This window comes from Rhizophagus irregularis, chromosome 8 (genome assembly GCF_026210795.1).
Source record: "Rhizophagus irregularis chromosome 8, complete sequence".
Taxonomy (NCBI): Eukaryota; Fungi; Glomeromycota; class Glomeromycetes; order Glomerales; family Glomeraceae; genus Rhizophagus; species Rhizophagus irregularis.
Genome location: NC_089436.1, coordinates 3,767,928 through 3,795,898, shown reverse-complemented (window position 1 = coordinate 3,795,898; position 27,971 = coordinate 3,767,928). Strand labels below are relative to the sequence as shown.

At 28.3% G+C, this 27,971-nt stretch overlaps 5 protein-coding genes across 5 annotated transcripts; 3 read left to right on the top strand and 2 right to left on the bottom strand.

Moving 5' to 3' along the window:
- Nucleotides 1–736: 736 nt before the first annotated feature.
- Nucleotides 737–5,059, top strand: OCT59_028714 (uncharacterized protein; the record flags this gene model as incomplete). Its single annotated transcript, XM_066147496.1, has 7 exons — nt 737–967; nt 1,045–1,117; nt 1,207–1,379; nt 1,476–1,806; nt 2,032–3,341; nt 3,614–4,212; nt 4,594–5,059. 7 exons carry the CDS (start codon nt 737–739, stop codon nt 5,057–5,059), a joined length of 3,183 nt encoding a protein of 1,060 aa, XP_065994202.1.
- Nucleotides 5,060–5,678: 619 nt separating this feature from the next.
- Nucleotides 5,679–5,939, bottom strand: OCT59_028713 (uncharacterized protein; the record flags this gene model as incomplete). Its single annotated transcript, XM_066147495.1, has 1 exon — nt 5,679–5,939. One exon carries the CDS (start codon nt 5,937–5,939, stop codon nt 5,679–5,681), a length of 261 nt encoding a protein of 86 aa, XP_065994201.1.
- A 3,708-nt stretch (nt 5,940–9,647) lies between these two features.
- OCT59_028712 (uncharacterized protein) lies at nt 9,648–11,618 on the top strand (the record flags this gene model as incomplete). Its single annotated transcript, XM_025330042.2, has 5 exons — nt 9,648–9,872; nt 9,944–10,259; nt 10,332–10,576; nt 10,657–10,686; nt 10,752–11,618. 5 exons carry the CDS (start codon nt 9,648–9,650, stop codon nt 11,616–11,618), a joined length of 1,683 nt encoding a protein of 560 aa, XP_025186278.2.
- Nucleotides 11,619–20,278: 8,660 nt separating this feature from the next.
- Nucleotides 20,279–21,835, bottom strand: OCT59_028711 (uncharacterized protein; the record flags this gene model as incomplete). Its single annotated transcript, XM_025313957.2, has 4 exons — nt 20,279–20,661; nt 20,741–20,926; nt 20,995–21,046; nt 21,128–21,835. The coding sequence occupies 4 exons, from the start codon at nt 21,833–21,835 to the stop codon at nt 20,279–20,281; spliced, it is 1,329 nt and encodes a 442-aa protein (XP_025186276.2).
- Nucleotides 21,836–22,400: 565 nt separating this feature from the next.
- OCT59_028710 (uncharacterized protein) lies at nt 22,401–24,245 on the top strand (the record flags this gene model as incomplete). The annotated part of the gene is made up of 1 exon (XM_025313956.2): nt 22,401–24,245. The coding sequence occupies one exon, from the start codon at nt 22,401–22,403 to the stop codon at nt 24,024–24,026; it is 1,626 nt and encodes a 541-aa protein (XP_025186275.1). The 3' UTR covers nt 24,027–24,245.
- Between the last annotated feature and the right edge of the window lie 3,726 nt (nt 24,246–27,971).

Genomic DNA, 27,971 nt, shown 5'->3' with positions numbered 1-27,971 from the left:
CTATTTTACTATTTTAATTTATAATAAACCGAAATCTGCCATTTCTCTATATTTAATTTACTCATTATAAATAGAAAATATCATTTGTTTATTCATTTTATTAATTTATTTATTTTAACGAAGCTTATTTTATATCAATAATTTGCATATTTATAAATTGAAGTCATTTTTTTTTTTCACAATAATTTCACTTAAAGATTTTTTAAAAGCATGCCTCTTGTTTATCAATTAAAAAATAATCTAAAATTAGGCAAATAAACTGTCGGTGTAATGATTATCAATGGATGAACCAAACCCCTTGGTTCACATAAAAATTAACTGAGTTAAATCAAATGGAAATCATTTCCATAAATTTGTAAAATCTTACATAATTCTATTTAGCTTACATTCTATGAGAAACCCATTTAACGTAATTTATGTAAATTAATTATGTACGTAAAATTTTTAATATTTTGTATTTTTTTTTTTATTATTGATTTTTATAATCTATTTTTACATTCCATATCCAGAGTTGTCATACGTGGTGAATTTATTATTTTAAATTATTAATTAATCTATGAACTACTGAAAATTCCTGAAAAAATAAAAAACTTTATGTAACATTACGATAATTAACGATAATGTGTCCTCATTTCAAAAAAGCTCAGCAAGTAACCATAAAAATTTAAAATTTCGCCGATCAATTATTGAATATAAAAGAATGTTTTCAACTTAATTAGAAAATATAAAAAAAAAAATGTCAAAAAACATCTTAAAAGATTCAAACCATTATATTGAATGGTTAGAGAAATCAATTGTCGATGAACATATCAACTACTATGATTATTCAGACTTCAAAAATATTCTACCAATAGGAAGTGGTTCTTATGGAAATATAAATCGTGTTAATTGGAAAAATACTGATCATTTCTTCGCTTTGAAATCTTTTAGTGATGATAAACAAACTCTTGAAGAAATTGTAAAAGAGGTAAGTAATTATTCAAAAGGTATGGTAATACAAAATATTAGAATTTATAATAATCATTTTAATACAATACAACACAGTTAAAATTACACCGAAGTGTTAACGCACATGGAAATATCATCCGGTTTTGTGGAATTACAAAGGTAGAAACCAGTAAGTATTGAAATCATATTTAACGTAATAATCAATTTTTCTTAATAATAAGTAATTATTTTAAATATAAATAAAATTGATTTAATTAGGCGAAATTCAAAAGTATTCTTTAGTCTTAGAATATGCTGATAGTGGTACGTTGAATGCTTATTTAAGCAAGAATTTTAATGAATTGAGCTGGAATGATAAATCCCACCTAGCAATGCAATTGGCTAGTACTCTAGAATTTTTGCATAATAATAATATTATTCATCGCGACCTGGTAATATATATTTTTTAAATATTTATTCGTTCAAATATCATTTATTTTAAAAGGTACAGTATAAAAAGGCTAATATAATTAATTTTGTAATTGAAGCATGGAAATAATATACTTATACACCAGAAAAATATTAAATTAACAGACTTTGGTTTATCAAAAAAAATTTCTGAAGCATCAAGTGACATATCAAAAGTATTTGGTGTATTACCCTATGTGGACCCAAAAAGTTTCGAAGACAAAGAAAATTATAAATTAAATAAAAAATCAGATGTATACAGCATTGGAGTTTTATTTTGGCAAATATCAAGTGGATATAGACCTTTTCGTGAAGTTGATTATGGTCTAAACTTAATGTTATCTATATTAACTGGTAAAAGAGAAAAAATTATTGATGGAACTCCTATTAAATATAGTAAATTATATACAGGTAATATTTATATGATATAATTAACGCTTACGGACCGTTTCCCGACGGAACATTTTCCCGACAGTCTAACGCTGGCCGTTTGATCACGTGTTCGTGCATATCTCTGACCAAACTTGTCGGGCAAATGCCTTGTCAGGAAATCATCCGTCGGGAAATCGTGCCGTACCATAATTAATACTTTATTATGAGCATCATGAATATTAATTTTATTTATCAATTGATTAGCATGTTGGAATTATGAACCGAATAAACGCCCAAATATGCAAGAAGTTGTTTTAATACTTAAAGAAATCATTTCTCTTGAAATTGTCATTTATAACTTAAATGAAGACAAAAAAATTTTTTTTTCTTCGGAAAATTACGAAACAAATTCAGAATCAAGCAAGGTGTCTTTGGATATAAATAATGATTTAAATATTAATAATAGTTTAGTATTTAATACTATGTCAAATCCATCATATATTACATCGACAAATATTAATGTATGTGATGTGTGTGATAGTAGGATAAGCTCACAAGATAGTTCATCAATTGCATCAGTTCAAACGTCATTATCATCAATTAATTTAGTTGAGTCGATATATGGAGCAATTGTTGATAAGTTGATTATTTATATAATTAAGAAACATGACAGAGGAATTACTTTTGATCAAGTTCAACAACTCATTGATAAAAAAATATTACAGTTAAATCAAAATGTAAATACTCTCATATATTGGTTATCAAAAAATCAGGATAAATCTCAATATATTTGGTTTCTTGGATTATTTTATTATTATAATATTGGTATAGAAGAAGAAAATAGTATTAAAGCATTTGAATTGTTTTCAAAAGCAGCAAATAATAATTATTCAATTGCACAAATTTATCTTGCTAAATGTTATTATGATGGATATGGTATTAACCGTGGTAAAAGAATGTCATTTGATTGGTGTGAAAAATCTGCGAATAATGGAAGTATAATTGGAAAATTTTATCTAGGATATTGTTATGAATTTGGTATTGGAATAATGAATAATGAAAAAAAATCAGTTTATTGGTATAAAGAAGCTTCTAAAAGTGGAAATACAATTGCAAAACTTTATCTTGCTAATAACTATAGATTAGGAAAAGGAGTTGATAAAGATGAGATGAAAGCATTTGAATACTATGAAATATTAGCAAAACAAGAAATTTCTGATGCACAACTAGAACTTGGTAATTGTTTTTATAATGGAATTGGAACAAAAATTGATAAACTACAAGCAAAATATTGGTATGAAAAAGCAGAGGATAATGGAAATATTATAGCAAAAAATATTCTTAAAAAGCATTATAATAAAAAAATAAGAATTGAAACAGAAAATACTAAAAAAAGAAAGCTTTGCAAAATTTTATTTTTTAGAAATTTAAGTCAACTTGGATTATATTGTGTTGGAAAAATATTATTGAAAGCAAATTATGAAAAATCTTTTCATTATCTACAAAAAGCAGCAGGAAATGGATGTGAATTTGCACAATTTAATTTAGGTAAATGTTATCAATTAGGAACAGGTGTAAGAAAAGACACAAGAAAAGCCTTTGAATTATATAAGAAATCAGCTAAACAAGATAATAATAGTGCACAGTTTCAACTTATTTATTGTTATAACTTTGGATATGGTACTGAAATAAATAGAGTTAAGGCATTTGAATTAATTAAAATAATGGCTGAAAAAGGAGACAATGATGCATTATATTTGCTAGGAATTCATTATGGATATGGAATAGGTATTAATAAGGATAGAAAAAAGGCTCTCGAAATATTTGACAAATTAGCGAAAATCAGATTACTAATTATTTATCTGGTGATAAAGAAATAACAATAAATAAAGCAAATAATTGGTATTCTCGAATGTTAAGATATAGTAAACAAGTTAATGCAAAACTTGTTCTTAATGTTTTCTATAAACTTGGATATGGAACTGAAGTAAATAATAAAATAGCATTCAAATTATTTAAAGAGGCAGGAAAAAATGGAAATGCCGTTGCACAATATTTGTTGGGAAATCATTACCTTACAAATAATAATAAAGCTAAAGCTTTTGAATGTTATAAAAAATCAGCTGATAAAGGATATATAGAATCTCAACTTCAAATTGGAAATTGTTATTTTGAAGGAATTGGAACAGAAATTAATAAAACAAAAGGTATTGAAATAATCAAAGAATTGGCTGAAAAAGGAGAAAGTTGTAGTAGTCAAAATTATTTAGGAGAATTATATGAGTTAGGTAGAAGTATAAATAAAGACTTAAAACAAGCTTCTTACTGGTATTGTAAAGCAACAGAAAATGAATGCACGATAGCAGAATATAATTTGGGCAAATGTTATGAAAATGGAAATGGTGTAGAAAAAGATGAAAGAAAAGCATTTGAATATTATAAAAAGTCAGCAGATCAAGAATATTTATATGCTCAATTTCAACTTGGATGTTGTTATTCTAAAGGAATTGGAACAATAATTGATAAAACAAAAGCATTTGAGTCATATAAAAACGCAGCTGGTCAAGGGTATTTATATGCTCATTTCCAGCTTGGAAATTGTTACCTTAATGGAATTGGAACAGAAGTCAATAAAATGAAAGCATTTGAGTCATATGAGAAGGCCGCTAATCAAGGATATAAAGTTGCACAATATATTTTAGGTATTTACTATCAAAATCGTAAAAGTGCAGAAAAAGATGTAGTTAAAGCATTAGAATATTATAAAAAGTCAGCTGATCAAGGGTATTCATACGCTCAATTTCAACTTGGAAATTGTTATCTTAGTGGAATTGGAACAGGGGTTGATAAAACGAAAGCATTTGAGCTATATAAAAGAGCATCTGATAAAGGACATAAAGTTGCCCAAAATAACTTGAGATTATCATATGAGAATGGTAAAGGTACAAAAACTAATTTAGAAAAAGCTGTTTACATCAAAGCGGCAGAAACCAAAAATAAAATATCACAATATAATTTAGGTGAATGCTATGAATTAGGAAATGGTGTGAATAGAGATGAAACTAAAGAAGCATTTGAATATTATAAAAAATATTATAAAAAATCAACTGAAAATGAATTTAAAGAAGTTGATTTAAAATATGGATGTCATTGTTTAATTAGTAAAAGAAGTGAAATTAATAGAGAAAAAGAATTTGAATTATATATTGATGCACATAACAGTAATTTTGGGAACATAATCAATGATTTAGAATTTCTTAAGGTTAGCGAAATGCATGACGGCTCTACTTAATAATGAGGTTATATTTAAATTAGGTGAATTTTTGAATTAGAAAATAGTATTGATGAAAATAAAGTTGGAGTGTGCTACACTACATTGTTATTAAAACAAATTGGAGTACAAAAATGCTTGAAATGATAATGATAGAATGTAGAGAGAAAAATTTTTTTATTTTGAAAAATTCTTAACTTAGTTCAGTGGTGTTATTTTTTTTGGAATTGAATGATCCTTCTTATTTTGCATATTTTTTTATTTTAAATAAATTACACTATTGATTAATATCCTTTGTTTAAATTATAATTCTTTAAATAATTCATTTGAAATTTCACTTGCTTTAACATAATGTGCAAAAAATTTATGAAATTCCACTTTTATACTAATAGTAAATTTAATTATCGGTATAAATGAAACTTCATCAATTATTATCCATCTGATAAAAGTTTTTGCTTGATAGTATAGAGATTATAAGACCTGTATTATAGTAATTAACGAACGTCCAGTTAAAATATTGAAATTTGTATGGTAAATACAATTCTCTTAAATAAGAAAAGTTACAATTAACATCAACTTTATTGATCCATCTTGAAATAATCGAAGCCATATTCAAATCAATAATTTTTGAATCAATAATTCAATCAAATCTAATATCTCTAGGAAGTAAAATATTATCAATTGGTTTAATATCAGGATCTAAGTGAGAATTTAATAAATTTTCATAAATTTGGCGTCTTAAGAGCTTCTTATAAGGACGAACTTTTTGTGAAAATTCTTTGGATGATAAACTAAAAAATCCAATCCAAGGTAAACAATGTTGTAAAGTATATTTCATTGTTTTAAAATCAGCATCTGACAAATCATTAGGATCAAGTGTAGGATTTTGTGCAAGACCCATTCTAATACATGTTCCCAAACCTCTATTTCTTTCATTTGTAAATCATCTCTTTTAATGAGTTGAACTAAAGATTTTTCAGGAAGTGAAGTGAAATCAAGTGATTTAAATACTTTCTCTGGAGATTTTGCCATAAAATCTGTACAGAATCGTTGAATTTCCAATAAAGAATTGTATTGAAAACTTGTTCGATGAATGAATTCAAAGTGTTGCTCCATCCATTCGGATTTATTTTCAATCAAATATTTTGTAAATAATCAATTAATTCTTGAAGAAATAGTTCATCTGCTGCCAATAAAATTTGAAAAATTTTTGAATCATATTTTCACTCAACGAAAGAATACCTCCATAGATATACCTGTATCATAAAATTAATTATTTCAATAAATATTAAAGATAATTATACGCATTATGTTATATTTAGTCATTATTGTATTATATATAGTTACAAACTTACCTTAAAATAATTTGGAAAACCTCTGGTGATATTCGGAAACTTAATGTTAGTTAAAACATTGGTTTTTACTAGAGGCCAAACTACGTCGTAAGCATGGAGAACGGCGACACAAAATAATCTTGTGTGAACGAAATATTTTCACATTAGGATCTTTGCCAACTTCAACTGTAATATCGTAATATTCATTATCATCCAATAATTCAATATAATTTTGACTTAATTTCGAAGGAAATAAATTGTGTTGTAATATTTATAAAAATTTAAAATAAGAATTTAACATGGTTATAAAAAAAAAATTGTGTAAATTTATAAAGTTTTCTAGTAATGCAATCATTCATATTTGGTTAAATTAAAGATTCTTCCCAAATAAAAATTATTACGTCAAAATCAAATGCAACTTTATCACGTGAATGATTTCAACTTTTTTTTGATATTTGGATAATCTATATAACTTTTCGTTTTTTTATAATTTAGGTAATTTTATTATTTCTTTTTCCAATTTATTCTACGATATAGTCTAGATATTAGTAATAGGCAGGACAACTCCGTTAGGTACTATTTGTAATGGTGCTAACTTACAGCATTACAGGGATTTCCTTGTTATCACCCCAGTCTACGTCTATATTGAATAAAATAAAATAAAAATGGATAATCTACTGTATATATAACTAAAAAAATTTGTCTGACGTCTCCGCATAAATAATTTGAATTGTGTAACTTGAAATCCCATGCTATATAATTAAAACCGTGACATGCCTCATTTATATATATGGTCCAAAACTATTCGATCCACTAATCCAATTTCGGTTAATGAAAATTACCTTAATCGGAATTTTTTTTTTGATTATTTAATTTTTTAATTTTTTGTCCGATTTTTTTTCATTTTTTTTTCAAACCGAAAAATTTGTTTTTTCTCATTTATGTTTAATTTTTTTTCCAAACTGAAATTTTTTAATTAAAATAATCCTATTGTTTCGGTCTTATTAAGACCGATTTTTTTTATATTATTTTTTTTCGATCTTTTTTTTAGACCGTATTGTTATTTTTTTTAAAATTTTTTTTTTCCACTTTTTTTGGACCGAATTGCATAATAAAAATTTCTAACTCTAAATATATTAGATTTTTTATACATACTTAAACAAAGTAGGACTTTAATAAATATAGCTTCAAATCTTTTGGTTTAGATAATAATTTAAACATGGAAATAATTCTAATTTAAGTATAATTTAATTGCCCTATCAATTAATAAGCCGATTCTCAGCCAGAATGACGGAACTGAAAAAGAAAGAAAAAATTTATTAATAACTTAATATTACTAATCCCCTGACGCCAAAGGAAATTGAAGCTATTTAACGTAATACCACAGCAGTAATGAACTGATCCTATAAAGAAAAATCCTGGAACTGGCTGAACCTAAAAGAAATCAACCCGACGCAAATAAAAAATCCTTACCACTTACCGTTAGACCACAGTTCCGCAGCAGAGTCCAACCGAAATCGACGAAAAATAATTCTTTTATTATTATTTAATTTTCACATGATTTTCCGAAATTTTAATTAATTTTTAGCAAAAGAAAGTATGTCTCTTAGGGTGGTTGGGTGTAGTGCCTCGACCCGTATCCGGATCAATCCGGATTGATCCGGATTTTTTTTTTTCGGATATCCGGATTTTCACGGTTTTCATCCGGATTATAAACCGGATGAAAAATATCCGGTTTGACCCGGAATCCGGATGAAATTTTTTATTATTTTTTTTTTTAATTAATAATGATTTTGCTGATCCTATATCTAAATTATATTATGGCTAATTATTTTTGCGCCTAATACCAATTTTTTTATTAAAATTTATTAAATTTATATTTGTTATATTAAACTTTTTAATACAGTAAGTTTAAGAAGATTTTTCAATTATAATTTATTTATTGAAGTTTGTATCAGATTTGTTTATTTAAATTTATACATTAACAAATAACAAATAATTTTAGATTTCACATTCAAACGTTCAAAAGAAAAAAAACTTTATATTATTTTTGTTACAACAAAATAATAATTATTGTTTTAAATGAAAAATTGTTCAATATTATAAATTTATATAATTATAACAACTTTTTTTAAAAGTTAAAACTAGTGTTATATAATTTGATTCAAATGATTCTTTAATTTTTGAAAGAAGAAACAAATCCTTAAAAAATTGCCTTACTAACCCAACACATCTATTTATAGTAATCTTTAGCTGTATATAAAAATATCTTGTTTAAAATTTCATAATTAGTTAATTTACAAAGAAATGTTAAACAATATTCTGAGACAATGCTGAAATAATATGAAATTGTTTTAAAGAAAAGTATTTAATGAAATTGGAATTATGTAAATTTCGTGGTCTTGGATAATTTTGGCCAAATTTGTAATTCTGGCCGAAATTAACATCACGTGACACCGAAAAATAGTTTAGCCACCGGGCAAAAAATTTTTTATCGGCTGGCATGAAAATTTAATGTTACACAATTTGTAATTCTGGCCGGCGTTATGAATTCTGGCCAGAATTATTGCCGATCATTTGTAAATCCAATCCGGTTTCCGGTTTCTATCCGGATTATCTGATCCGGATTCAAAATCCGGGTCAATCCGGATATAATCCGGATTTTTTTTTTGTGTAATCCGGATGACGGTTTTCATCCGGGTCGAAGCACTAGTTGGGTGATGCGTTAACGTCATTGTTAACATAAGATTAGTTTTCGAGTAATTTCATTTTTAAGATGCTAACTTTAATTTATTTTAATATGATCGGCAGCAAACAAATCAGATGATCATTCGAGGTCCCGGATTGGTTGGAGGTTTCCTATTCAAGAAAAGTATCGGAAAAGCATAATACGAGATATACTGTACAGATAGTACTGCGCATGATTTTCGGAACCGGTTAAATGTTAACCGGTTAAAGCTAATGCATTCTAGTATTGCAGTATTACCAGTTAAATTTTTTTTTTGAACAATATGTGTCACCAAGCCTTTATTTGATAAATTAAGTAGATGCACGTTAATTAACCGGTTTCAGACTATCAGTTGTATCGGCTATATTCTTCCGTCGGTTAAAAATGTTTAAAATGAATAACAAATCTAAAGATGCATACATTTAAATAACTCGCATGTGAATTTAATGAGAAAATGTCCATTGGATAAACTCCCCGGAATTCGAATTATTATATATAAAGAATTAAATCATTTTTTTGTGTGTGTATATTTATCAAAAAAAAAAAAATGATTAAAAGAAAATCAATTTTATTATTATTGGTGCCCTTCCTATTAAACCTAGTCTTTTGTGTCAATTTTATTACTGCAGTACAAAACGATATTTCTAAAAGAGTTGATATAGATCGCTCAAACATACCTAAAAATATTTTGTTTGGTTCTTTTATGGGCGGAAGAAGTCATGTTAAACCAATGCTAGACATTGCTACGATATTGGCTGAAAGAGGCTACAATGTAAGATTTTTTTTTTATTAACGTTGATGATCGATGATCAACTCTCTCATATTTTCATTAACGATATAAAGGTAATATTATTGGCATCCGGAAATAATGTATTGTCATCAGAGTATCCAGCCGTTAAACAAATTTCATTAGGTCCTGGCATGGGCATGAAAAATTTAGGAAAGGATGGAATTGATGAAGAACAAGATTATAATGCCATGAAAAGTCTCTGGGAAATGGGCGTAATATCCTACAAAAGAACATACGAAAAATACAAAAGTGTTGTTGAAGATTACAATATTGACTTAATATTTTGCGATTTACTGATAAATGAAGCCTGTATAGATGTTGCTAACACACTAAAGAAACCCGTTGTTGTGTTGGTTTCGGCACTTCAAAGTAATTACAAATATTTTATTATTATTTTTTTTTTAAAAAAAATCATTATTAAAAAAATTTTCTTTTTTTTAGTCGTGGATCCTAAACCATATAAATTTGACCCGATTTTAGGCTGTAACATTTCATTAGAAAATGAATCAATTTGGGAAAGATTTAGATGTAATTTTATTCAAGTGTTTCGATATGTTTATTCGTTAAGTGACTTTACAAATCAGTTAAATGAAATGAGAAAACAAATGAATGTTGACCTTGGTCAATTGACTCTTGGAGGTTTTAAAGCTTCTTTAGTTTTGATTGATACTTTCTTTGGTTTTGAGGTAATTATTAATAAATAAATTATTATTTGTCGAATTTTGTTTAAATTAGTAAAAACGGTTTTTTATTTTCATTCTTAAAGTTACCACAAACTTTGCCGCCATATATTCAGGTAAATATATCATTACTTTTATTATATTAATATGAAATATCAATCTTTAATTTCTTCTTTCTTAGGAAATTGGACCAATATTATCAGAAGAATATCCACCACTCACGCCTGAACTTTCTGATTTTATAAATGGGCACGAACGCGTTTTATATGTATCTTTTGGTACACTTTACTCTACAACCACTGATAATAACAGTAAACTTTTACAATCGTTTATTGAAGCAATTAACAAAAAAATAATTGATGGTGTAGTTTGGGCATTAGTTGAGACACCAAAAGATTATTTTTATCCAACATTAAAATTATCTGATGGTACACAAATTCAAACTTCGCAAATTCTAAATAATGAACATCCACATATCCATATTGCAGAGTTTGTTCCACAATTTGCTATACTTAATCATACTAATACAAAATTATTTTTTAATCATGGAGGTGCAGGAAGTGCTCATGAATCTCTTTATACTGGTACTCCTATGTTAGTTTTACCTTTTGCTGGTGATCAGATGGGTAACGCTCAAAAATTAGTTTCAGCTGGTGTAGCATCATCATTAAAATTGACCACTTTGGATGTTAATGATATTTTAAATAAAATGGATTCATTATTAAAAGAAGAGAATGTAAAGAATAATTCAGAGAGATTAAAAGTTTTAGCTAAAATTAATAGTAAGAGAAAATATAGAGCTGCTGATTTAATTGAATATATTTTACATAGCAGTTCTTTTGTTGAATATGTCGATGATGACTTTTTAAAGGAATGGGTTCCTGCTGAAACTAGGATGGGATTTATTAGAGCATATAATCTTGATATTTATGCAATTTTAATAGGTATCTCTCTTAGTATCATTGGAATAATTGTTGTTAAATTAATTAAATTCATTGGTTTCATTATAAGTCCTTCATCAGATGATCAAAAATCAAAAAAAGATTAAGCATTTAAAAAATTCTGGTTTGGGTATTGGTCAAACTATACAACATAACTTACTATTATTTGAATTTTTAAATTTCTTTTATGTATATTTTTTAAAATAAATCTTTATTATAAATATTGTATTATAACATTACATATTAAAAAAATTCAGTGCGTAAATATTAAAATCCAGTATTATTAATTGAAAGTGTAAGGATACTTGAGCAACAGGTTCAACATTTGATATAACGGTAACATTCTATTTAAGAATAAATTATTTAATTATCACTATAATATTAGGGAAATTCATACTTTACTGGATTAATAATTATCAAATCTCAACACTCTTAGTGTAGAAATAATTTTCTATAGATTCTCTGTAAAAAAAGTTGATCCGTTTTTATATTCCATCTTTTTCCGTAAAAGGCTCATATTTCAGGAATTAATAATCTTATATCATGGAATTTATCGAATTACATACATTTTGATCCGGGAAAGTCCCATTTTTATGGAGTTTTTATAGAAATAATGGATAAAATTTTTATAGGGATCCCTGGTTAAGAAAAAATGATAATATCGTTTTTTCATAAATATTATCGAAAAATGTACGACAAAATGGGCATATCGGACATATTGGAACGTTGATGAAAATATTAGCGATATTTACGATGGAAAATATGATGATACTGACCCGTTTTCACACAGATTCACATTTAAAATAATGAAATATCTTACATTCCTAATCGATTAGCTATGACTAAATTTACTTGTCACAATTAGTGAATTCGTTATGTCGAAATTGTAGAAATTATTTTTACCATTTCGACAATGACCTTCTTTATTTTCAGCAAGCAACTTTAGATATGACTAGAGATGGCAATGGTTGGCCAAAACGGTCGGCAGGTTACAACCGTCAATAGTTGATACACAGAAGCAAATTTTAAAGAAAATTAATACACTCTTATTACAATAGCAAAGTGCATACTATGCATCATAGCCCAAGTTACGATTAGTAAAATTTACTTATCAATGCCATGATTGTCTAAATTTAAATGCTTCTGTCACTACTTTTACATTAATAGAGATTTGATTAAACTCAAGTCATTAATAAACTAATTATCATTGTAATACGAATTCTCATTAATTATTTTTAGTAATCTCCTATTTTCTTAATTTTCCATTAAAGTTATTTACAATCATTCACTATTCACTACCAAGTCATTTCTATATTCTTAAATCATTCTTATTTTTTTCATAAATCTTTCCTTTATATATTTCCACTTTTCTGTCACATTATTTGTGAAATTTTCATATAATACAAATTCGTATGTAGTATATTCTGATTTTGCAGAGTGATGATACTTATCTATTTTTAATGATAGTGTTTACACCAATGATGTGGATTTTGTATAAATAAGCTGCACCATTTGTATATGTAATCGAAAAAAACTAATGTCCATAATTAATTCAGACATACTATTTAATTTTCATATATATATACAGTATATTAGCACATTGATTTTCTCAAGAAAATTGTAATCAACATCAGTATTATGCTAATTTGCAGGATGCGTCACAAATTTTAGGTGGAGCATTTATTTGTCAGTGTAATGCCATGATGCAGGCCAAAAATCACGTGACTGCAACTTTTTTTGTCATATCTGTAGAGTATTGAATTCACAATAATGTTTCAGATATTTGTCGATTGAAATAAAATGTATGATAAAATGAATTTTGGTTTATTTTTTTTTTTACTTTATTACTAATCTCCAAAATCATATTATAGATTCGAAATCATATTATCTTAGATTTCTCTCGCTAAAATTAACATTCTCTATAATTTATTTGAGTACGAAGGATATGATTTGGCGAAAATTTGTGTTTAATTTATTTTATATTTACAAAGAAAGACTATTGAAATGTGAGAATCATCTCGTAGTGATAGAAAAAAATGATCAAACACACAATTTAGAATACATACAGTAGCTTCATGCCAAGGGTATCCGGACTTTTCGTCAAAGTCCATTTCATCGAAACATATTTCGCCGAAGCCATTTCACCGAAGGGATATTTCATCAAAGTACCATTTCGTCCGAAATACCATTTCACCAAAACCCCATTTCACCGAATTCCATTTCGCTGAAGCCATTTTATCGAATGGACATCTTCATCTCGGCTATCTCTCTGATGCTTTCTTTTTCTATTACTTTTTTATTTCCTGTTTTTTCTCTAATTAATCCTTAGTTAATATTCCTTATAAAGAAATATTATAAATATAATCTAAATGGAGGTAATTTTTTATTAAAATTAAAAATTCTTTTTTAAAAGAAATTTAATCCTTTTTCAGTTTTTCTATTTTATTTTTTCATTTATTTTTAGCTACTCGCCGAATTGACATTTTGCCAAATGGACATTTCACCAAAAAATTATTTATTCCATTTAGTTATTTTATTGTTTTTATACTAAATACATAAAGAAATCTTTTCTAGAATCTAGATAAATTTTTGAATTAGCTGATTTTTATTAATTTATCTCGTTATTTATAAAAATTACTTTTCGTGGAGGTCGTCTAAAGCGGGGCAAATCACGTGATTCGGTGTAATTTTAATTAGATTAATTTTTTATAAAGAAAGATTAATAGAAACTTTAAAATCATAATATAAGCGTATTTTTATCTGCTTTGCAAGTTTACTTAAGGAAAAAAAGTGGATTATGAATATTGTTTTTGACTTTACATATGAATGAACGAAACTTTGCCGATCATATCCAAAAATGGATAACGAAATTGAAAAAGTCAAATAAATCAAAAACAGCATTCAAAACCCTACTCTGCGCTCTAAGTAAACTTGCAGAGCAGGCAAAAATGCATTTAGGATGTGTGTTTAGAATGGTTGAATATATGGTGAAAAGTTTTATTTTATGAAAACAATTTTTTTCGAAGTCACGTGATTTGCCCCTGCTTTAGACGACCTCTTTTCGTGAATAAATGTTTTCAGGGATAAAGTTATTTATTTATTGCTTAACAATTATGTATTAGTACATATGGGCCGATTTGACGCATCATACCAAATAGTAACCAATTCCCATTTACTATGAAATTATCACATGCAATGCGTCAAATCAGCCCATACGAGTAAATAAATGAGTTATGAAGGATGATAACCCATTTATTTACTACGTATAGACGTATAGTAGTAAATAACTTTTTTATCATCCTGGACACGGGCGTCTAGTTCAAATTAAAAAAAAGATATTCAAAATTGGACGGGTGAAACTATTTTTTTAAATGGTTTGAAAGTTTTTTTTTAAAAAAATAGAAAGAATAACAGAAGAAAAATAAAATGTTAATGGTTTAAAAAAACTCTTCTAACAAAAAAAAAAGAATACCAGTTTCATAAACCGTTTTTTTTTAAAAAAAAAGTTTTGATTATCCGATCAGTAAAACAAATTGGTACGATGAGTCATATGGTCAATATTCATTTTGTACTACGACCTTCGACTGATTTATAACCCCCTAAGATTTAAATAGACTTTTGACATAAAAGTCTAAATTAGTTTCTTTTTTAATCAGGTTCGGACTCTTTTTTTTTCATTTGATTTCACATAAAAAATTTACTGATAAAAATTTTACTTAGATGCAAACGAGATAAAAGTATAGAATCTAGAATAGGTTTTTTTTAAGTTTATGATTTTTTATTAACTTTTATACTTGTAAGGGAGATACTGTGGAGGGAAAGTTAAGGGTATTAACTGGAAGTTGGAGCCATCTCCTTTTGGAGTTTAATTTCAGTTTATCATCAAATTCTCTAGAGATGGACAAATTTTCCTTATAATAATTAAAATTTTCTTTTTCAGGGTTTATTCTTCTTTGGTTAGGTTTTGTTTATTTTTTTTTAGTTTTTGCAACGGATGAGAAGGATGAGAAGATTTTGGAGATTTATTTATTGGGACCTGAGATCAAATCATTGCACGATAGTACATATTAGATTAGTTAGCCCTCTGTATTTAGACTAGATTAAACTTTGCTATAGAGTCGTATGATCCTTGAGGTCTGCAGTTCTAGTATTTTGAAATTAATATGTACTTGTACAGAAATTAATAAAGAAATGCAGTGCAATTTTTTTTTTTAAAAAAAAGACTTTTTTTTGTAGTTTCTTCTGTTTCGACTCTCGGACTTGGAATTTATTTTTGTAGGTCAGTTCATTTCGATTTCCGGACTTGAGTCTCTTTTTTGTAGGTTTCAGCTTTCAGTTCTTGGGCGTTGGATATATAGGCGAGTTTTTGAAGCAAAAACTTCAAAACTTTTTAAAAGAAAATTATTTTTTATTTTTTTTTTCTTCTATTTTGTAGGTTTCAGCTTCACGTTGGATATATAGGTGAGTTTGAAGAGCTTCAAAACTTTCTTAAAAAAAATTATTTAATTTTTTTTCTTCTACTTTGTAGGTTTCGACTTTCAGTTCTTGGGTGTTGGATATATAGGTGAGTTTCAGAGTGAAAACTTCAAAACTTTTTTTTTTAAAAAAAATTTTTTAATTTTTTTTTCCTTCTATTTCGTTTCTTAGGTATTGAATATATAGGCAAAGTTTCGGAATGAAAGAATCGAAATTTTTTTAAAAAAATTATTTTTTTTAATTTTTTTTAATTTTTTTTTTCTTCTATTTTGTAGGTTTCGGCTTTCAGTTCTTAGGTTTTGGATATATCATATATAGATAAGTTTTGGAGGTGAAAACTACAAAACTTTTTTTAAAAAATTATTTTCTTTTAATTTCTTTTTTAATTTTTTTTCTTCTATTTTGCAGGTTTCGGTATTTTGTTCTTTGGGTTTTGGATAGGTGAGTTTCGAAGTTTTGCTTTCTTTTCAAAACTTATCATTGAAGGATGGTTAGAGTTAGTAGTAAGGAAATCCTATAATAGGTCTTTGTGTTTGGCGAAATTGGGATAAGTCGATCAATTAATGAAGGACATGACCATAAATGAAGCTTGGATTCAATTTCTTGGTTACAAAAAAACATGAGGAGTGTCCTTGTAGGAGTCCGGGGAAATTTCGATTTAGGATATTCAAAGTGGGAAGATTATGTGTCGGCGTTCTCATTTTCCAACTTTCGATCTTGCTTAGTTTGAGTGACGTAAGACGATTGAAGTGGTTATATAACATCCAGATATGGGTATAATGCCAATTGATGTGGTTAGAAAGTGTCGGATCTTTGATAATTGATGAGTTTTTTAAAAGTTTTCGGATGTTTCTATCAATAGTGAATTCGTGATTGGAATTTAGGCCAGAATTCATCTAATTCTAATCATATTACTTTAACCCTAACCCTGGTAACTAACTTACTCGACTTACCCTCCCTAGCTCCAACAAAAACTAATCCTAACCCTAAAATTATAAAATTTGGTCAGGATTATTAATAAGAATTACAAATCACATGATATGTACATTCCTGCCGAAGTTATGAGCAGCGCTTACGTCAACTCCTCAAAGACAAATTAGTAGCTCTTAAAAGAAGAATTGACTCGACCGCTTAAAATAATCGACAAACCATCAGGGCACACGTGACCAACATCAATTTCAACTCATGTCCTCTTCCAGCAGCGTGTTATGTCAAAACGTATGGAAAGCCGTCCTTGACAAAAGGTTGATGTCCAAACATCATGAAATATAATATTTAGACATCATGATGGTATGTCTAGACATCATGTTTGATATATGTAGGATGATGTTTATACATCATTCAACATGATGTGAAAGACATCAACCGACATGATGTCTAGACATCATGCTGATCAAATTACCAAATATAGTATATTTATGAGTTACACAAAATAAAATTTACTATATTTGGTAACATGATGTCTAAGACATCATGTCGGTTGATGCTTGAGCATCATGTTGAATGATGTACAAACATCTATGGCACGCCGGACTGGACAGATGTTTAAACGTAAAAGCTAAATCATTTGACGTTTAAGGTTAACTGCGAAATTCAAATGATTTGCTGTACCGACAAACTGTTTGACTTTATAGTTAAATTCTTTGCCAATACTGTCAAACAGTTTGGCGATATGAAAATAATTTTCCATATTTGGTTAAAATTCAAATGGTGCAATTTAAGTAATAATTTTCTTTTTAAAAGTCTCGTGAAATCCTATTTCCTTTATAGGAAATTTGTTTATAGATTTGCAAATACTTTGGAATTAATGGCAAATGCTTTGGGAATTAATGACAAATGCTTTGGAATTAATGACAAATGGTTTATATTTAACACCAAATGCTTTGTACTCCAAAGTCAAATGATATGGTGTTAACGTCAAATGATTTAGCTTTTACGTTTAAACATCTGTCCAGTCCGGCGTGCCATAAACATCATCCTACATATATCAAACATGATGTCTAGACATTATCCAACATGATGTCTGGATATCAACCTTTTGTCAAGGACGGCTTTCCATAAAAACGCTGCTGGTACTGCGGTGCTCATCATGAAAAAAGCAACAAACTCGACATTAACTCATGGAGAAAGTCGTTTCCCAAAAGGCCCTCATTTTCACGAAGAACAATTTTATTCTCGTCTCACTCATAGCGCACTCAAACAAAATAAAAATGTCAAAAACGTTAATTCCCAACGCTTATGCGTTAATTATACTGTGACGATACACAAATACAACAAGTCTATAGGCGAGCTCAATCCTGAATTGAAGCAAATGATGGACCCTCCCCCGGACATTCAGAAAAGATATTATTACAAAGAATACTCTAACCTCAAATTAGACGTCCACCGATCTCCAAAACAGATAGAGCGATGGAACTGCCTTACTAAAAGTACTCTAAATCACGAATATTATCACAACAAAATCACTTCGATAATATTAGACACCAAATGTGTTCGAACGCCACATCCTGCGTTATTTAAACAAATCCAACATTTGCCTGAAAAACACAGCGGATTTGAAAAACGAAAACGACATAAACGAAGGATTAAAAACTGGATACGTCGTAATCGAAAACGCAACAAATTGAAAAAACAATTCCCTCCTTTACCTCCGGGTACACCTGGTGATCTACGCATCTACACATATTATAAAAACACTTATAATATTAACCTTTTCGATTACAAAGTTAGGAAGCGTTTCGATCCAAATCCAACAACAACGTCACTTACGCCGTTACGCGATCTCTCAAGTCTCAACGCGATAGCGCTATTATCAACGACCCTAACTCCTTTTTCCGACGTATTCCTACACCTGACAACTACTCACATAGTGCTGTGAGTGATAATTCATACACTTCAGAAAAATCGGACATTACCGCCATCTATTTACCTTCTACATCAAAAGAATAGACATCATACTAAAACAATTATGGACCTTATTAAAATACACCATTCTATACCTGACAGTATTTACGTATAGTATCCTTATGGATAAAAGAAAATACGGATTGATAGATTAAACGACTAATCTTTTTTATAACTAGTTCTTTTGTCTTCCTCATTGTTTTACGTTCCAGTTTGTTCTTATAGCGTAGTCAAATCGAAGGGTGAGATCCTCTCTTGAGGGACGACCACCGATCTACTACTTAGATAGTCATTTTGTTTCAAAACTTGGTTATTAAATGTAATAGACCCTGGTTACTACTCTTTTAAAAATAAAATAAATAAATAAAATACTGTAATTATTTCATAACTAACAAGTTAGTTCAGTACAAATAAAGAAAAACGCATCAAACTACAATTGTCGATTTTATGTCTGCAATATCTGGTGTTTTATTTTAACGTATAGTTTTTGAATTTTTGTTCCCGAAAAGAATAAAAAATCGGATTTAAAAAATATATTTTTTTGCTGAACTTTTTTTATATTTTCTTTTTAGGCTAAAATATTTCATTTTTGATTTTCACATTATTATAAAGAAGTTAATTCCGGATTTTGAATTACAATACAACGGTAAATTATAATTTATGTAATAATGGGATGCTACAAGCTAAATTACTATTCATTCAGCAATTCTACAAAAAATCCAACACGTAAGAGCGAGAAAAATTTTTATTACGAGTCGCACAGACCTGGAGGCGGTTATGCAACACACCAAAATAATAAAGATTTACAGGACGAATTACATGGTACAACGCAAAATCTGCAAACAACTGAAGTATTATAAATTACTTCATAATGTGACTTCCAACTCGTACTTTTTAGAGTTTATTTATTATTATTTACTGTAGTAATACATTGTTTAAAAAATGATGATTAATTAATCTCATGAAAGATAATTCCATTATGTACTGTACGTATATATATGTAGTGTGTCAATTTACGTCAGATGCCAAATATAATTTTTTTAAGAAGAAATAAAAATCTGAAATTTTAAAATTATATACTTACAAATATGACGAATAAATTAATACTGAAAAATTGTGTAATAACATTATTTATAATAAATAACTCAATATTTAAAATATTTGCTCAGAATATATGCAATTTGTTATATGATGCACAAGTTTTATTTATTAATAAAAAAAATAGTTCACTTGTAGTAAACTATTCAAAATTGACATCTGACGCGCTTCAGTTCGTCAGAGACATATCATACATATAATATTCTAATTTACAGTACTTGTACGCTACTAACCATTATATATATAAAGCGTCGAAAGAAGGTTTATTGTAATCAATACAATATTTCTTTCAAATATAATTTTTATCTAATTCATCATTACTAGATAATTTATGTTGATAAGTATTCTTAACCCTATTTTTGTTTCTATATTGTCTTGTTCTATAAACGGCAAATATTGATATGCATATAAGAGCTACTATTACAACAACGATTGTAACAACCCAACGTGCCTTTAATTCAAAATTTTTCGAAAATGAGCTATTACCAACCGATACATCCGTTTGAATGGGAGTAGAAGCAGAACTGGAACTGTTTGATGATGTAGTTGATGTAGGTTTCCCTTCAAAACTAGCTAATAATGACCATTTATACTTTAATGGATCTGATATATTTAATTTATATATATCTTTGTTATTAGATTTCAATTCCTTTGTTTCTGATTCATTTTTACCTTTAAAAAAATTCAAAAAAGAAATTAACAATTTAATTAACCTTTATATTATGTAAAAAAATAAATAAATTAAATTTACCAAACGCAAATATCATATAATTGTTAGCCATCACTGCTGTATGTTCGCTAAAAGCTCCAATAGGATCTTCTTCTGTTAGTGTTACCCATTGGTATGGCGCTTTTGAAGTATCTAATACCGCTAATTGTGGTAAAGCTGGTACATTATTTATTATTCCACCAAATAAAATTACACGTCCATCCGAAGCTAAAAAAAAAAATTAATAATGAATGAAATTTTAAAGGATTTTTTATGACTATTTTTTTAACGCTTACTTGAAACAGCTGTATGCTTGGTACGTTCTTGAGGTGCTGCACCTACTGTGTTCTTATATATTCACGCATAAAGAATAAATAATCAATTAATTTAATTTGTATAAAAGAAATAAATCTTTTTTTTTTTACATACCGTTATTTGCCAAGTATCTTTATTACTATCATAAGTTAGTAAACTTTTCATTGACTGGTGTTCATTACCAAGTTTTCCACCAATGAACAAAATTTGACCATTTGGTATCATAACTTGAACAAAATCGTCGTAAAAGGTAGATTTCTTCGCGAAAAGATTTTTAGGAGTTGAAATACCAGATCCAACCGATAAATTAATAGTATCAAGTATTGTCATTCCTTTATTAATTGAATCAAATGTATAGGCCTTTCCAGTTTTACCATCAGAAACCCAACCATTAAGATCAGAAAAGAATCCCGGTGTTAAAGATTTGACATTTTGATTTATTATCCATTGTTTTGGTGTAGTATCAAATGAATTAGCGGTTACCGATTTACCGTCGTCTGAATCAAAGAACATTATTTGATCATTAACTTTACCGCCCAAGACTGGTCTAGTAGATGTGCGTTCTGGTCGAGGTTTAATATCGGTGAGGTCAATCCATTTGGATTGATCAACGTGAGTATCGCTATCTAATGATACTCCTGTTAAATCTACGTAAAAAAAAGAGATTTCTGGGAAGCTTAGATAATATAATTTATTCCCAGTAAAAATAGATTTATACCCAGTTCCACCGGTAAAAAATAATTTGCAATTTGCAAATTTAATATAATTAAAAATTATTATTAGAGCCGTTGAAAAAATTAATTTAAATAATAAGTACTGCATTTTGTATATATATATATATATATAACGTTTATTAAAAGAATGTCAATTTTAAGAAAAAATAAAAATAGGGAAAGAGAAGGAAGAGAATTGAAACGATGTAAGAATAAAAAGCCTTTTTAATTAAAAAAAAAATCAATTCCTCAATGATATCACAGTGATAAAACAAAGTGTTTATTTTTCGTGAAACAAACGTTTTATATATAATCTGTTTTGGCAAACAAAACCAATCGGACATGTACCCGTGAAAAAAATGGTACATAACGATAAACAAAGGGTTTGTTTCAAGATTTTCTACAATATAAAAGGGAACAAAGGAAAGTAATTTGTGACATAAAACAAATATTAACTCACTCTGCACATATATTAAATAAGAATAAAATGTTACCAAATTAATTAAATTTTTAAAATATGAATTTTTCCGAAAAAATTTTTTTAAAAAAAACTACTTATATTGAATAAACTTATGAATTCAATGTAATATTTTTTTTTTTTTTTTTAAGAAAAAAAAAGAAGTAACTGGTTTACAAAACAAAAATAAACGCATTCACTCTTTTAATTATATAAAATGCCATCAAGAAGTCTTCACGACGTTCCTCTTGCCGCTTGGCAATGGCAAGGTCCATTGAGTAGATTCTTTCTGATTTTAATAATATTTTCATGGGGGCTTTTTCTCGAGTTTTGTGGTTCGCAGCCCGATTATTATCCTGAACTTAAGTACTTGATGAACTTAGGATCATTTATTGTGGCGCTTGTAGTTGGCGCTCTGGCTCAAACGACGCTCGCTCATATGTTTGCTTACTTACAAGGTTACTTTTTACTTAAAAAACAAGGAATTCCTCTTCAAGCCATCATGAGCGGAGAACAAACTCCAGCACGAGTTTTAATAGCATGTTTAATAATATTTCGACGAACACGATATAATAAACAAAGACATGGAAGCTTCTTTCAGATAATTTCATATATAAGTGTCTTATTAATATACATTTTAAGTGTTGGTATTGGTGCATATGCTGCATCTAAGTTGGGAGAACCTTACATTTTTTATAATGCTCCAATTATGTGGGCGCAAGCTCCAACACAAGGGATAAGAGACAGTCTTCTTAATGCATTTATACCAGAAAATTCCATCGATGGAATAACCGTGATACAATATAATTCATTGTCTAGCTGGGTTGATAAAACTAGAGGACGTGAAATTGAAGTGCCATTTCTGCCACAAACGTGGACTACATCAACAAATGCGACAGCAAGTGGTAACCTTAAAGATAAAGATGGTCTAATGAAGTGGAACTTGGAATTGGAATTGGATAATGCTAACTTACAATACTTAACTGCACAATGCAATGTTAATCCAGATCCTCCCTGCAATAAAGATCAAATAGTAAGGGGGACAACAATTAGTTTGATGGCTGGTAAAGAAAATAAAACCATTTCATGGAAATTGTGTGATTTGCCTCGTGACCAAGGCTCGGTACAATTGGATTGTAAGATAACTCTAAAACAAGGACTCTTTCCTCGCGTAACAATTGGGTTTCCAAATAATGGTCCTCGTGATGAAAATCTTGCAGAAGTTTTGTTACGAAAGAATGAGTTAACAGATTTAAATGAACTTACAGATGAGCTATTTGATGCAATGGAAGAGGCTTATTCACGCCCTGATTATAAACCTGACATAATTTCCAACAATGTTATAAAACAACTGGTTAGTGGATGGAATTGTGAGGGAAACAACACTTGTGCACAGCGTGTTGGAGCCTCAGCAGCTGTGAGGTATACTGGTGCATTATTAGAGTCCGCAGCTAATCTGTATCCCATAGATTATTCAATTGAATTGGATGATTATGTAGTAAATAGCAAATCAACTGGGTTCTTAACGGCAACGCATAAAGTGTGTATAGGAGGTAACAATCCAATGTTAATGGTCGGTTTAACGATATCTATACCATTATTAATGATGATTGTTGAGTTAATACCACTGTTGTTTAATAATAAAGTGTGGTGGCTGGCATCTGATATTGGATATAAACATATAGCTTTGATACGAAGTGTTACTAACATTGGTTTTTTAGAACGCACTACTCGTCCTGGTGAAATTCCATGTCAAACGATTGTTAGGTTTAATCCCGATGATGATGATCATTTTGGTCTATCAACTTATGAACCATCACCATCAAAAAAGGTGTTGGTGTAACATTTGTTTATTTGTAGTACACTTGCACGAACTTGCACGTTGTTTAATTTATTTCCATAATCAGTAAATTTAGTAGCAAATTATTATTATTATTTTTTTTACTAAATTAGTTTAATAAAAATAATTAATAAAAATAGAGATCGTTTTGACCAGATTTATCCTAGTATGTTTTTAACCTAAACCTAATAAAACCAAGTGTTAATTCCAATAATAGAATTTTCTATTAATTTCGTAACTCTTAATTTATAACGGAGTTTTCATCCGAGAATTTAAACAAATTTATACTGCAAAACGAATGTGATATATATGTATTTAAAAATTAATTTTATGATGCAAATTTACATCATTAAAAAATTTTTAAAGCGATCTGCAAATGTTCAGTTCGTTATAAAGAAAAATCTTTATATTGGTTTCTGCATCTTTTGCGTCTTAATGATATTACCTAACATTATTAATTGCTTTGAATTACTCCAATAGTCTTGTATCAGTTTTCATCCTCTATGATCTATTATGAGAAAAATAATATATTATAGTAAGACATTTTCTGTGGCGTGAGTCGTGACAATAGAATAATTGTTGAAAATAAATTAATTTGTGGTACGGTTGACAATTAGTTTTCAGTCGCAAAATGTTTATCAGGTTTAATTTATTTAATCTTAAAACCAGAGTTTCCTTAATTTTACCAAAAAATATTGATAGCTAGCGTAACCGGGTTAGCTAAATAATTTATTTGGTTAATACAGACCGAAGACATGATTCTAATCGAACTATATACCATACCATATATGGGAATCATATGGTTATTAGTAATATATTTACCAAATTTTGTGCTATTATAGCTATTATAGCTAAGAAAATAAAGCAACTCATGTTTGCACATAATTCCGCCCAGAATAAACATAATTTAGGCTAAAATCTTCATAATTCTGGCCAGTGGTGTTGTGGTGTTAATTTTCATATTGCTTAATTTCGGAGGAATATAATATTATTATGATACCTATATTATGCAAATTATTATTTGTGAAAAGGACAAAAATTGTTGCAAAAAAGAAATGGTTATGGTACAATTTACAAACAGCCATCTCACTGACATGAAATAACTGACACCGTTTGTAGACCCTTTGATCCTTTGACCAGCAAAGGGGGCGTCCTTAACGTGCTTATTCTTAGGCATTGCGAAGTGGATAATGAAGAGGATTTGGATCGACGAGGGTGTTTTAACCCCGAACGATCTAAAGAAGATTCAAAAAAAAAAATGAATCAATTCAAAGTACCGGCTGATTTGGGACGAATTCCCGGAAATATTAAGCGCGGAGAAGGGTTTTCGAACTATACAATGCTATACAATGGAGTGTACGATATTAATGTACGAACTGGCCCGAGTTTAGGAGTTATGCACTTGCACGTGATAGCGTTAACGTTAATTCCGGCCAGTTCGTACGTTAATATGGCAAATGACTTGAAATGACAAATGAATTAAATTTGTCATTTGTCATTTGAAATTCAAATGACCAGTCATTTGACCACCAATATTAAATATTTGAAAGTTTTTATCGATAATCTCATTTAACATAAAGTAAAGAAACCAAATATTAAAAATCTTATCTATGTAACAAAAATTTTTCTTAGTGCAAAAGATTTTCATATCACGTGATTTATAATTTATATTTAACGAAAGAAAATTTAAAATTTAAACATTTGCAATTTCTTGCCTTAACAATCAACTCAAATTTACTGACCAGCCAAATGAGTCATACTGAGGCTTCTTCTAAGTTCTAACATTTCTACATTACTTGATTTATTTTAGCATTATAATTTAAAGTAAATAGTATATAAATTATAAACTAAAATTAAAAAATTATGCTATATAGAAAAAATGTAAAATACAAGTCAAAATTTGGATTATTTAGCTGAAATTGCTATTTAAAATTCGACATTTCAATGTAATTTTTTATTGGCTTGTTTCTAAATTTGTATGGAGTGGTGAAGAATAATACCGTAACAACAAATTAAAATCAACCTAATAATATTATATATAATAGTTATGTAAAAATGATTATGAAAAAAAAAATTAAAGAATTGTTCGCTTAGTATTTTTCACAAATCACGTGATTCCACAATTAGGACTTGTCCAATAATCTTTCGACAAATGATCAAATAAATCATTTGGCATTTGTCATTTCGCAAATGACCCAAATGACAAATTTTAAATGATTTATGATTATGACAAAGGATTAGGCAAATCCTTTGAATGGTCAAATGATTAGGTTATTTCCGAATACTGTTAAATATCGTACACCCTCACTGTACATTAAGGAACCCTCAGCAAAGGAAGTCTGGTCGAAAAGAACCTTTTGTTGTTAACTTTGGGTCCGATCAAAGTTGATTGGGATATCTTCGTGATCAGCACTCCTGGAAATTTCTGATGATAAAGTCATGAAGTGCTCATAATATTATCATTTCTATTCGCCTCTTCCCAAAGTATTAATCACATCGCTCAGCAGGGATTTTCCACAAGTTATTCACCTTTTTGCCATTTGACTTTATAAAATAAAGTGAGAAATCTATTTTACTAGTTGTAATGTTAATAGAGTAGAATAGAATAAATTAATTGTGTATATTATGTTGAATGGCAGACTCCCTACGAAAACGAATCCAATAAGGCACAAGTACCTGGTTAAAAGACACCATTCACAAAGGTTTTGGTAAAATGAAAAATGAAGAAAAAAAAAATTCTTTTGGATAATATTGTAGACTTATCACCTTCCCTATAAAAAAATTGGATACGTTTTTTATAAAGTTTTCATACGATTTTTTTCCTTAGAAATAACGTATCATAATAGGATACGGAAAAATGCACAATTCCGTATCACTAAAAATATGGTTTGGATACGGAATTTGCACGGGATTCATATGGAATTTACATGATTTGATCACTGATTTTATCACGAAATTTATACGATTTGGTCACTGAATTTACTATTTGTATTACAGTTTACTATAATTGTATTTTCATAAATCTAATTTTACTTTATTAAATTAAATAAAAAATAAAATACAAATATATTATGAAAATTCCCTCCTTATTAAAACCACCTATTGCAACCAAAATTATCTATAAGTTCCTAAAAAAACAACAAAAAAAAGAAACATAAGAACGTCTAACTTAATTGGAAACAAAACCCCTCATATAGTATCTGCAATCATCCAAGTCACCAAAGGTTAGCATTCCTACAAAAAAAGAAAGAGAACTCCAGAATGTCTGACCTACATAAAAGAAAAGAATTATGAAGTATCTGATGAAAAAGAAACCAAAACAACAAAATAAATCCAAAACTGACCTACAAAAAAAGAAGACTCCGAAGCAACAAAACTGTAATAACCTATAAAAGAAAAGAATCTGAACCCAACTTACAAAAAAAAAAGAAAATTTGAACTGACCTAAAAAAAGAAAAAATCCTGAACCATCCTACAAAAAGGAAAGGACTCCCAAACTGATCTACAAAAAAGAAAAAAGAAAACTGAATCTTCTCACAAAAAAAAATCTGCTAGCCTATGAAATAAAAAAAGGGGGAAAGGGAATAAATAAAGAATAAATTAAAAAAAATATTTTTTTAAAAAGAGGGGTAACGAAGTTAGGAAAGTTAAAAAAATTTTTTTTTAAAGGGAGGACGTCAAAGTTAGAAAGATAAAAAATTTTTTATAAAGAGGAAATAGAAATAGAAAGAAGAAAATTTTTTTTAAAAAAAAAGAAGAGTGGGAATAAAAGAATAAAATCATAAAATTTTTTTTTAAGGGAGAGTGACGAAAAAAAACTTTTTTAAAGTGAGGTACGATAAAAAAATTTTTTTTTTAAAAGGGGGGTGATGAAGAAAGAAGAAAATTTTAGAAAAAATAACAAAAATAAGACAAGAGAAAAGAGAAAGGAAAGGAAAGACAGAAAGG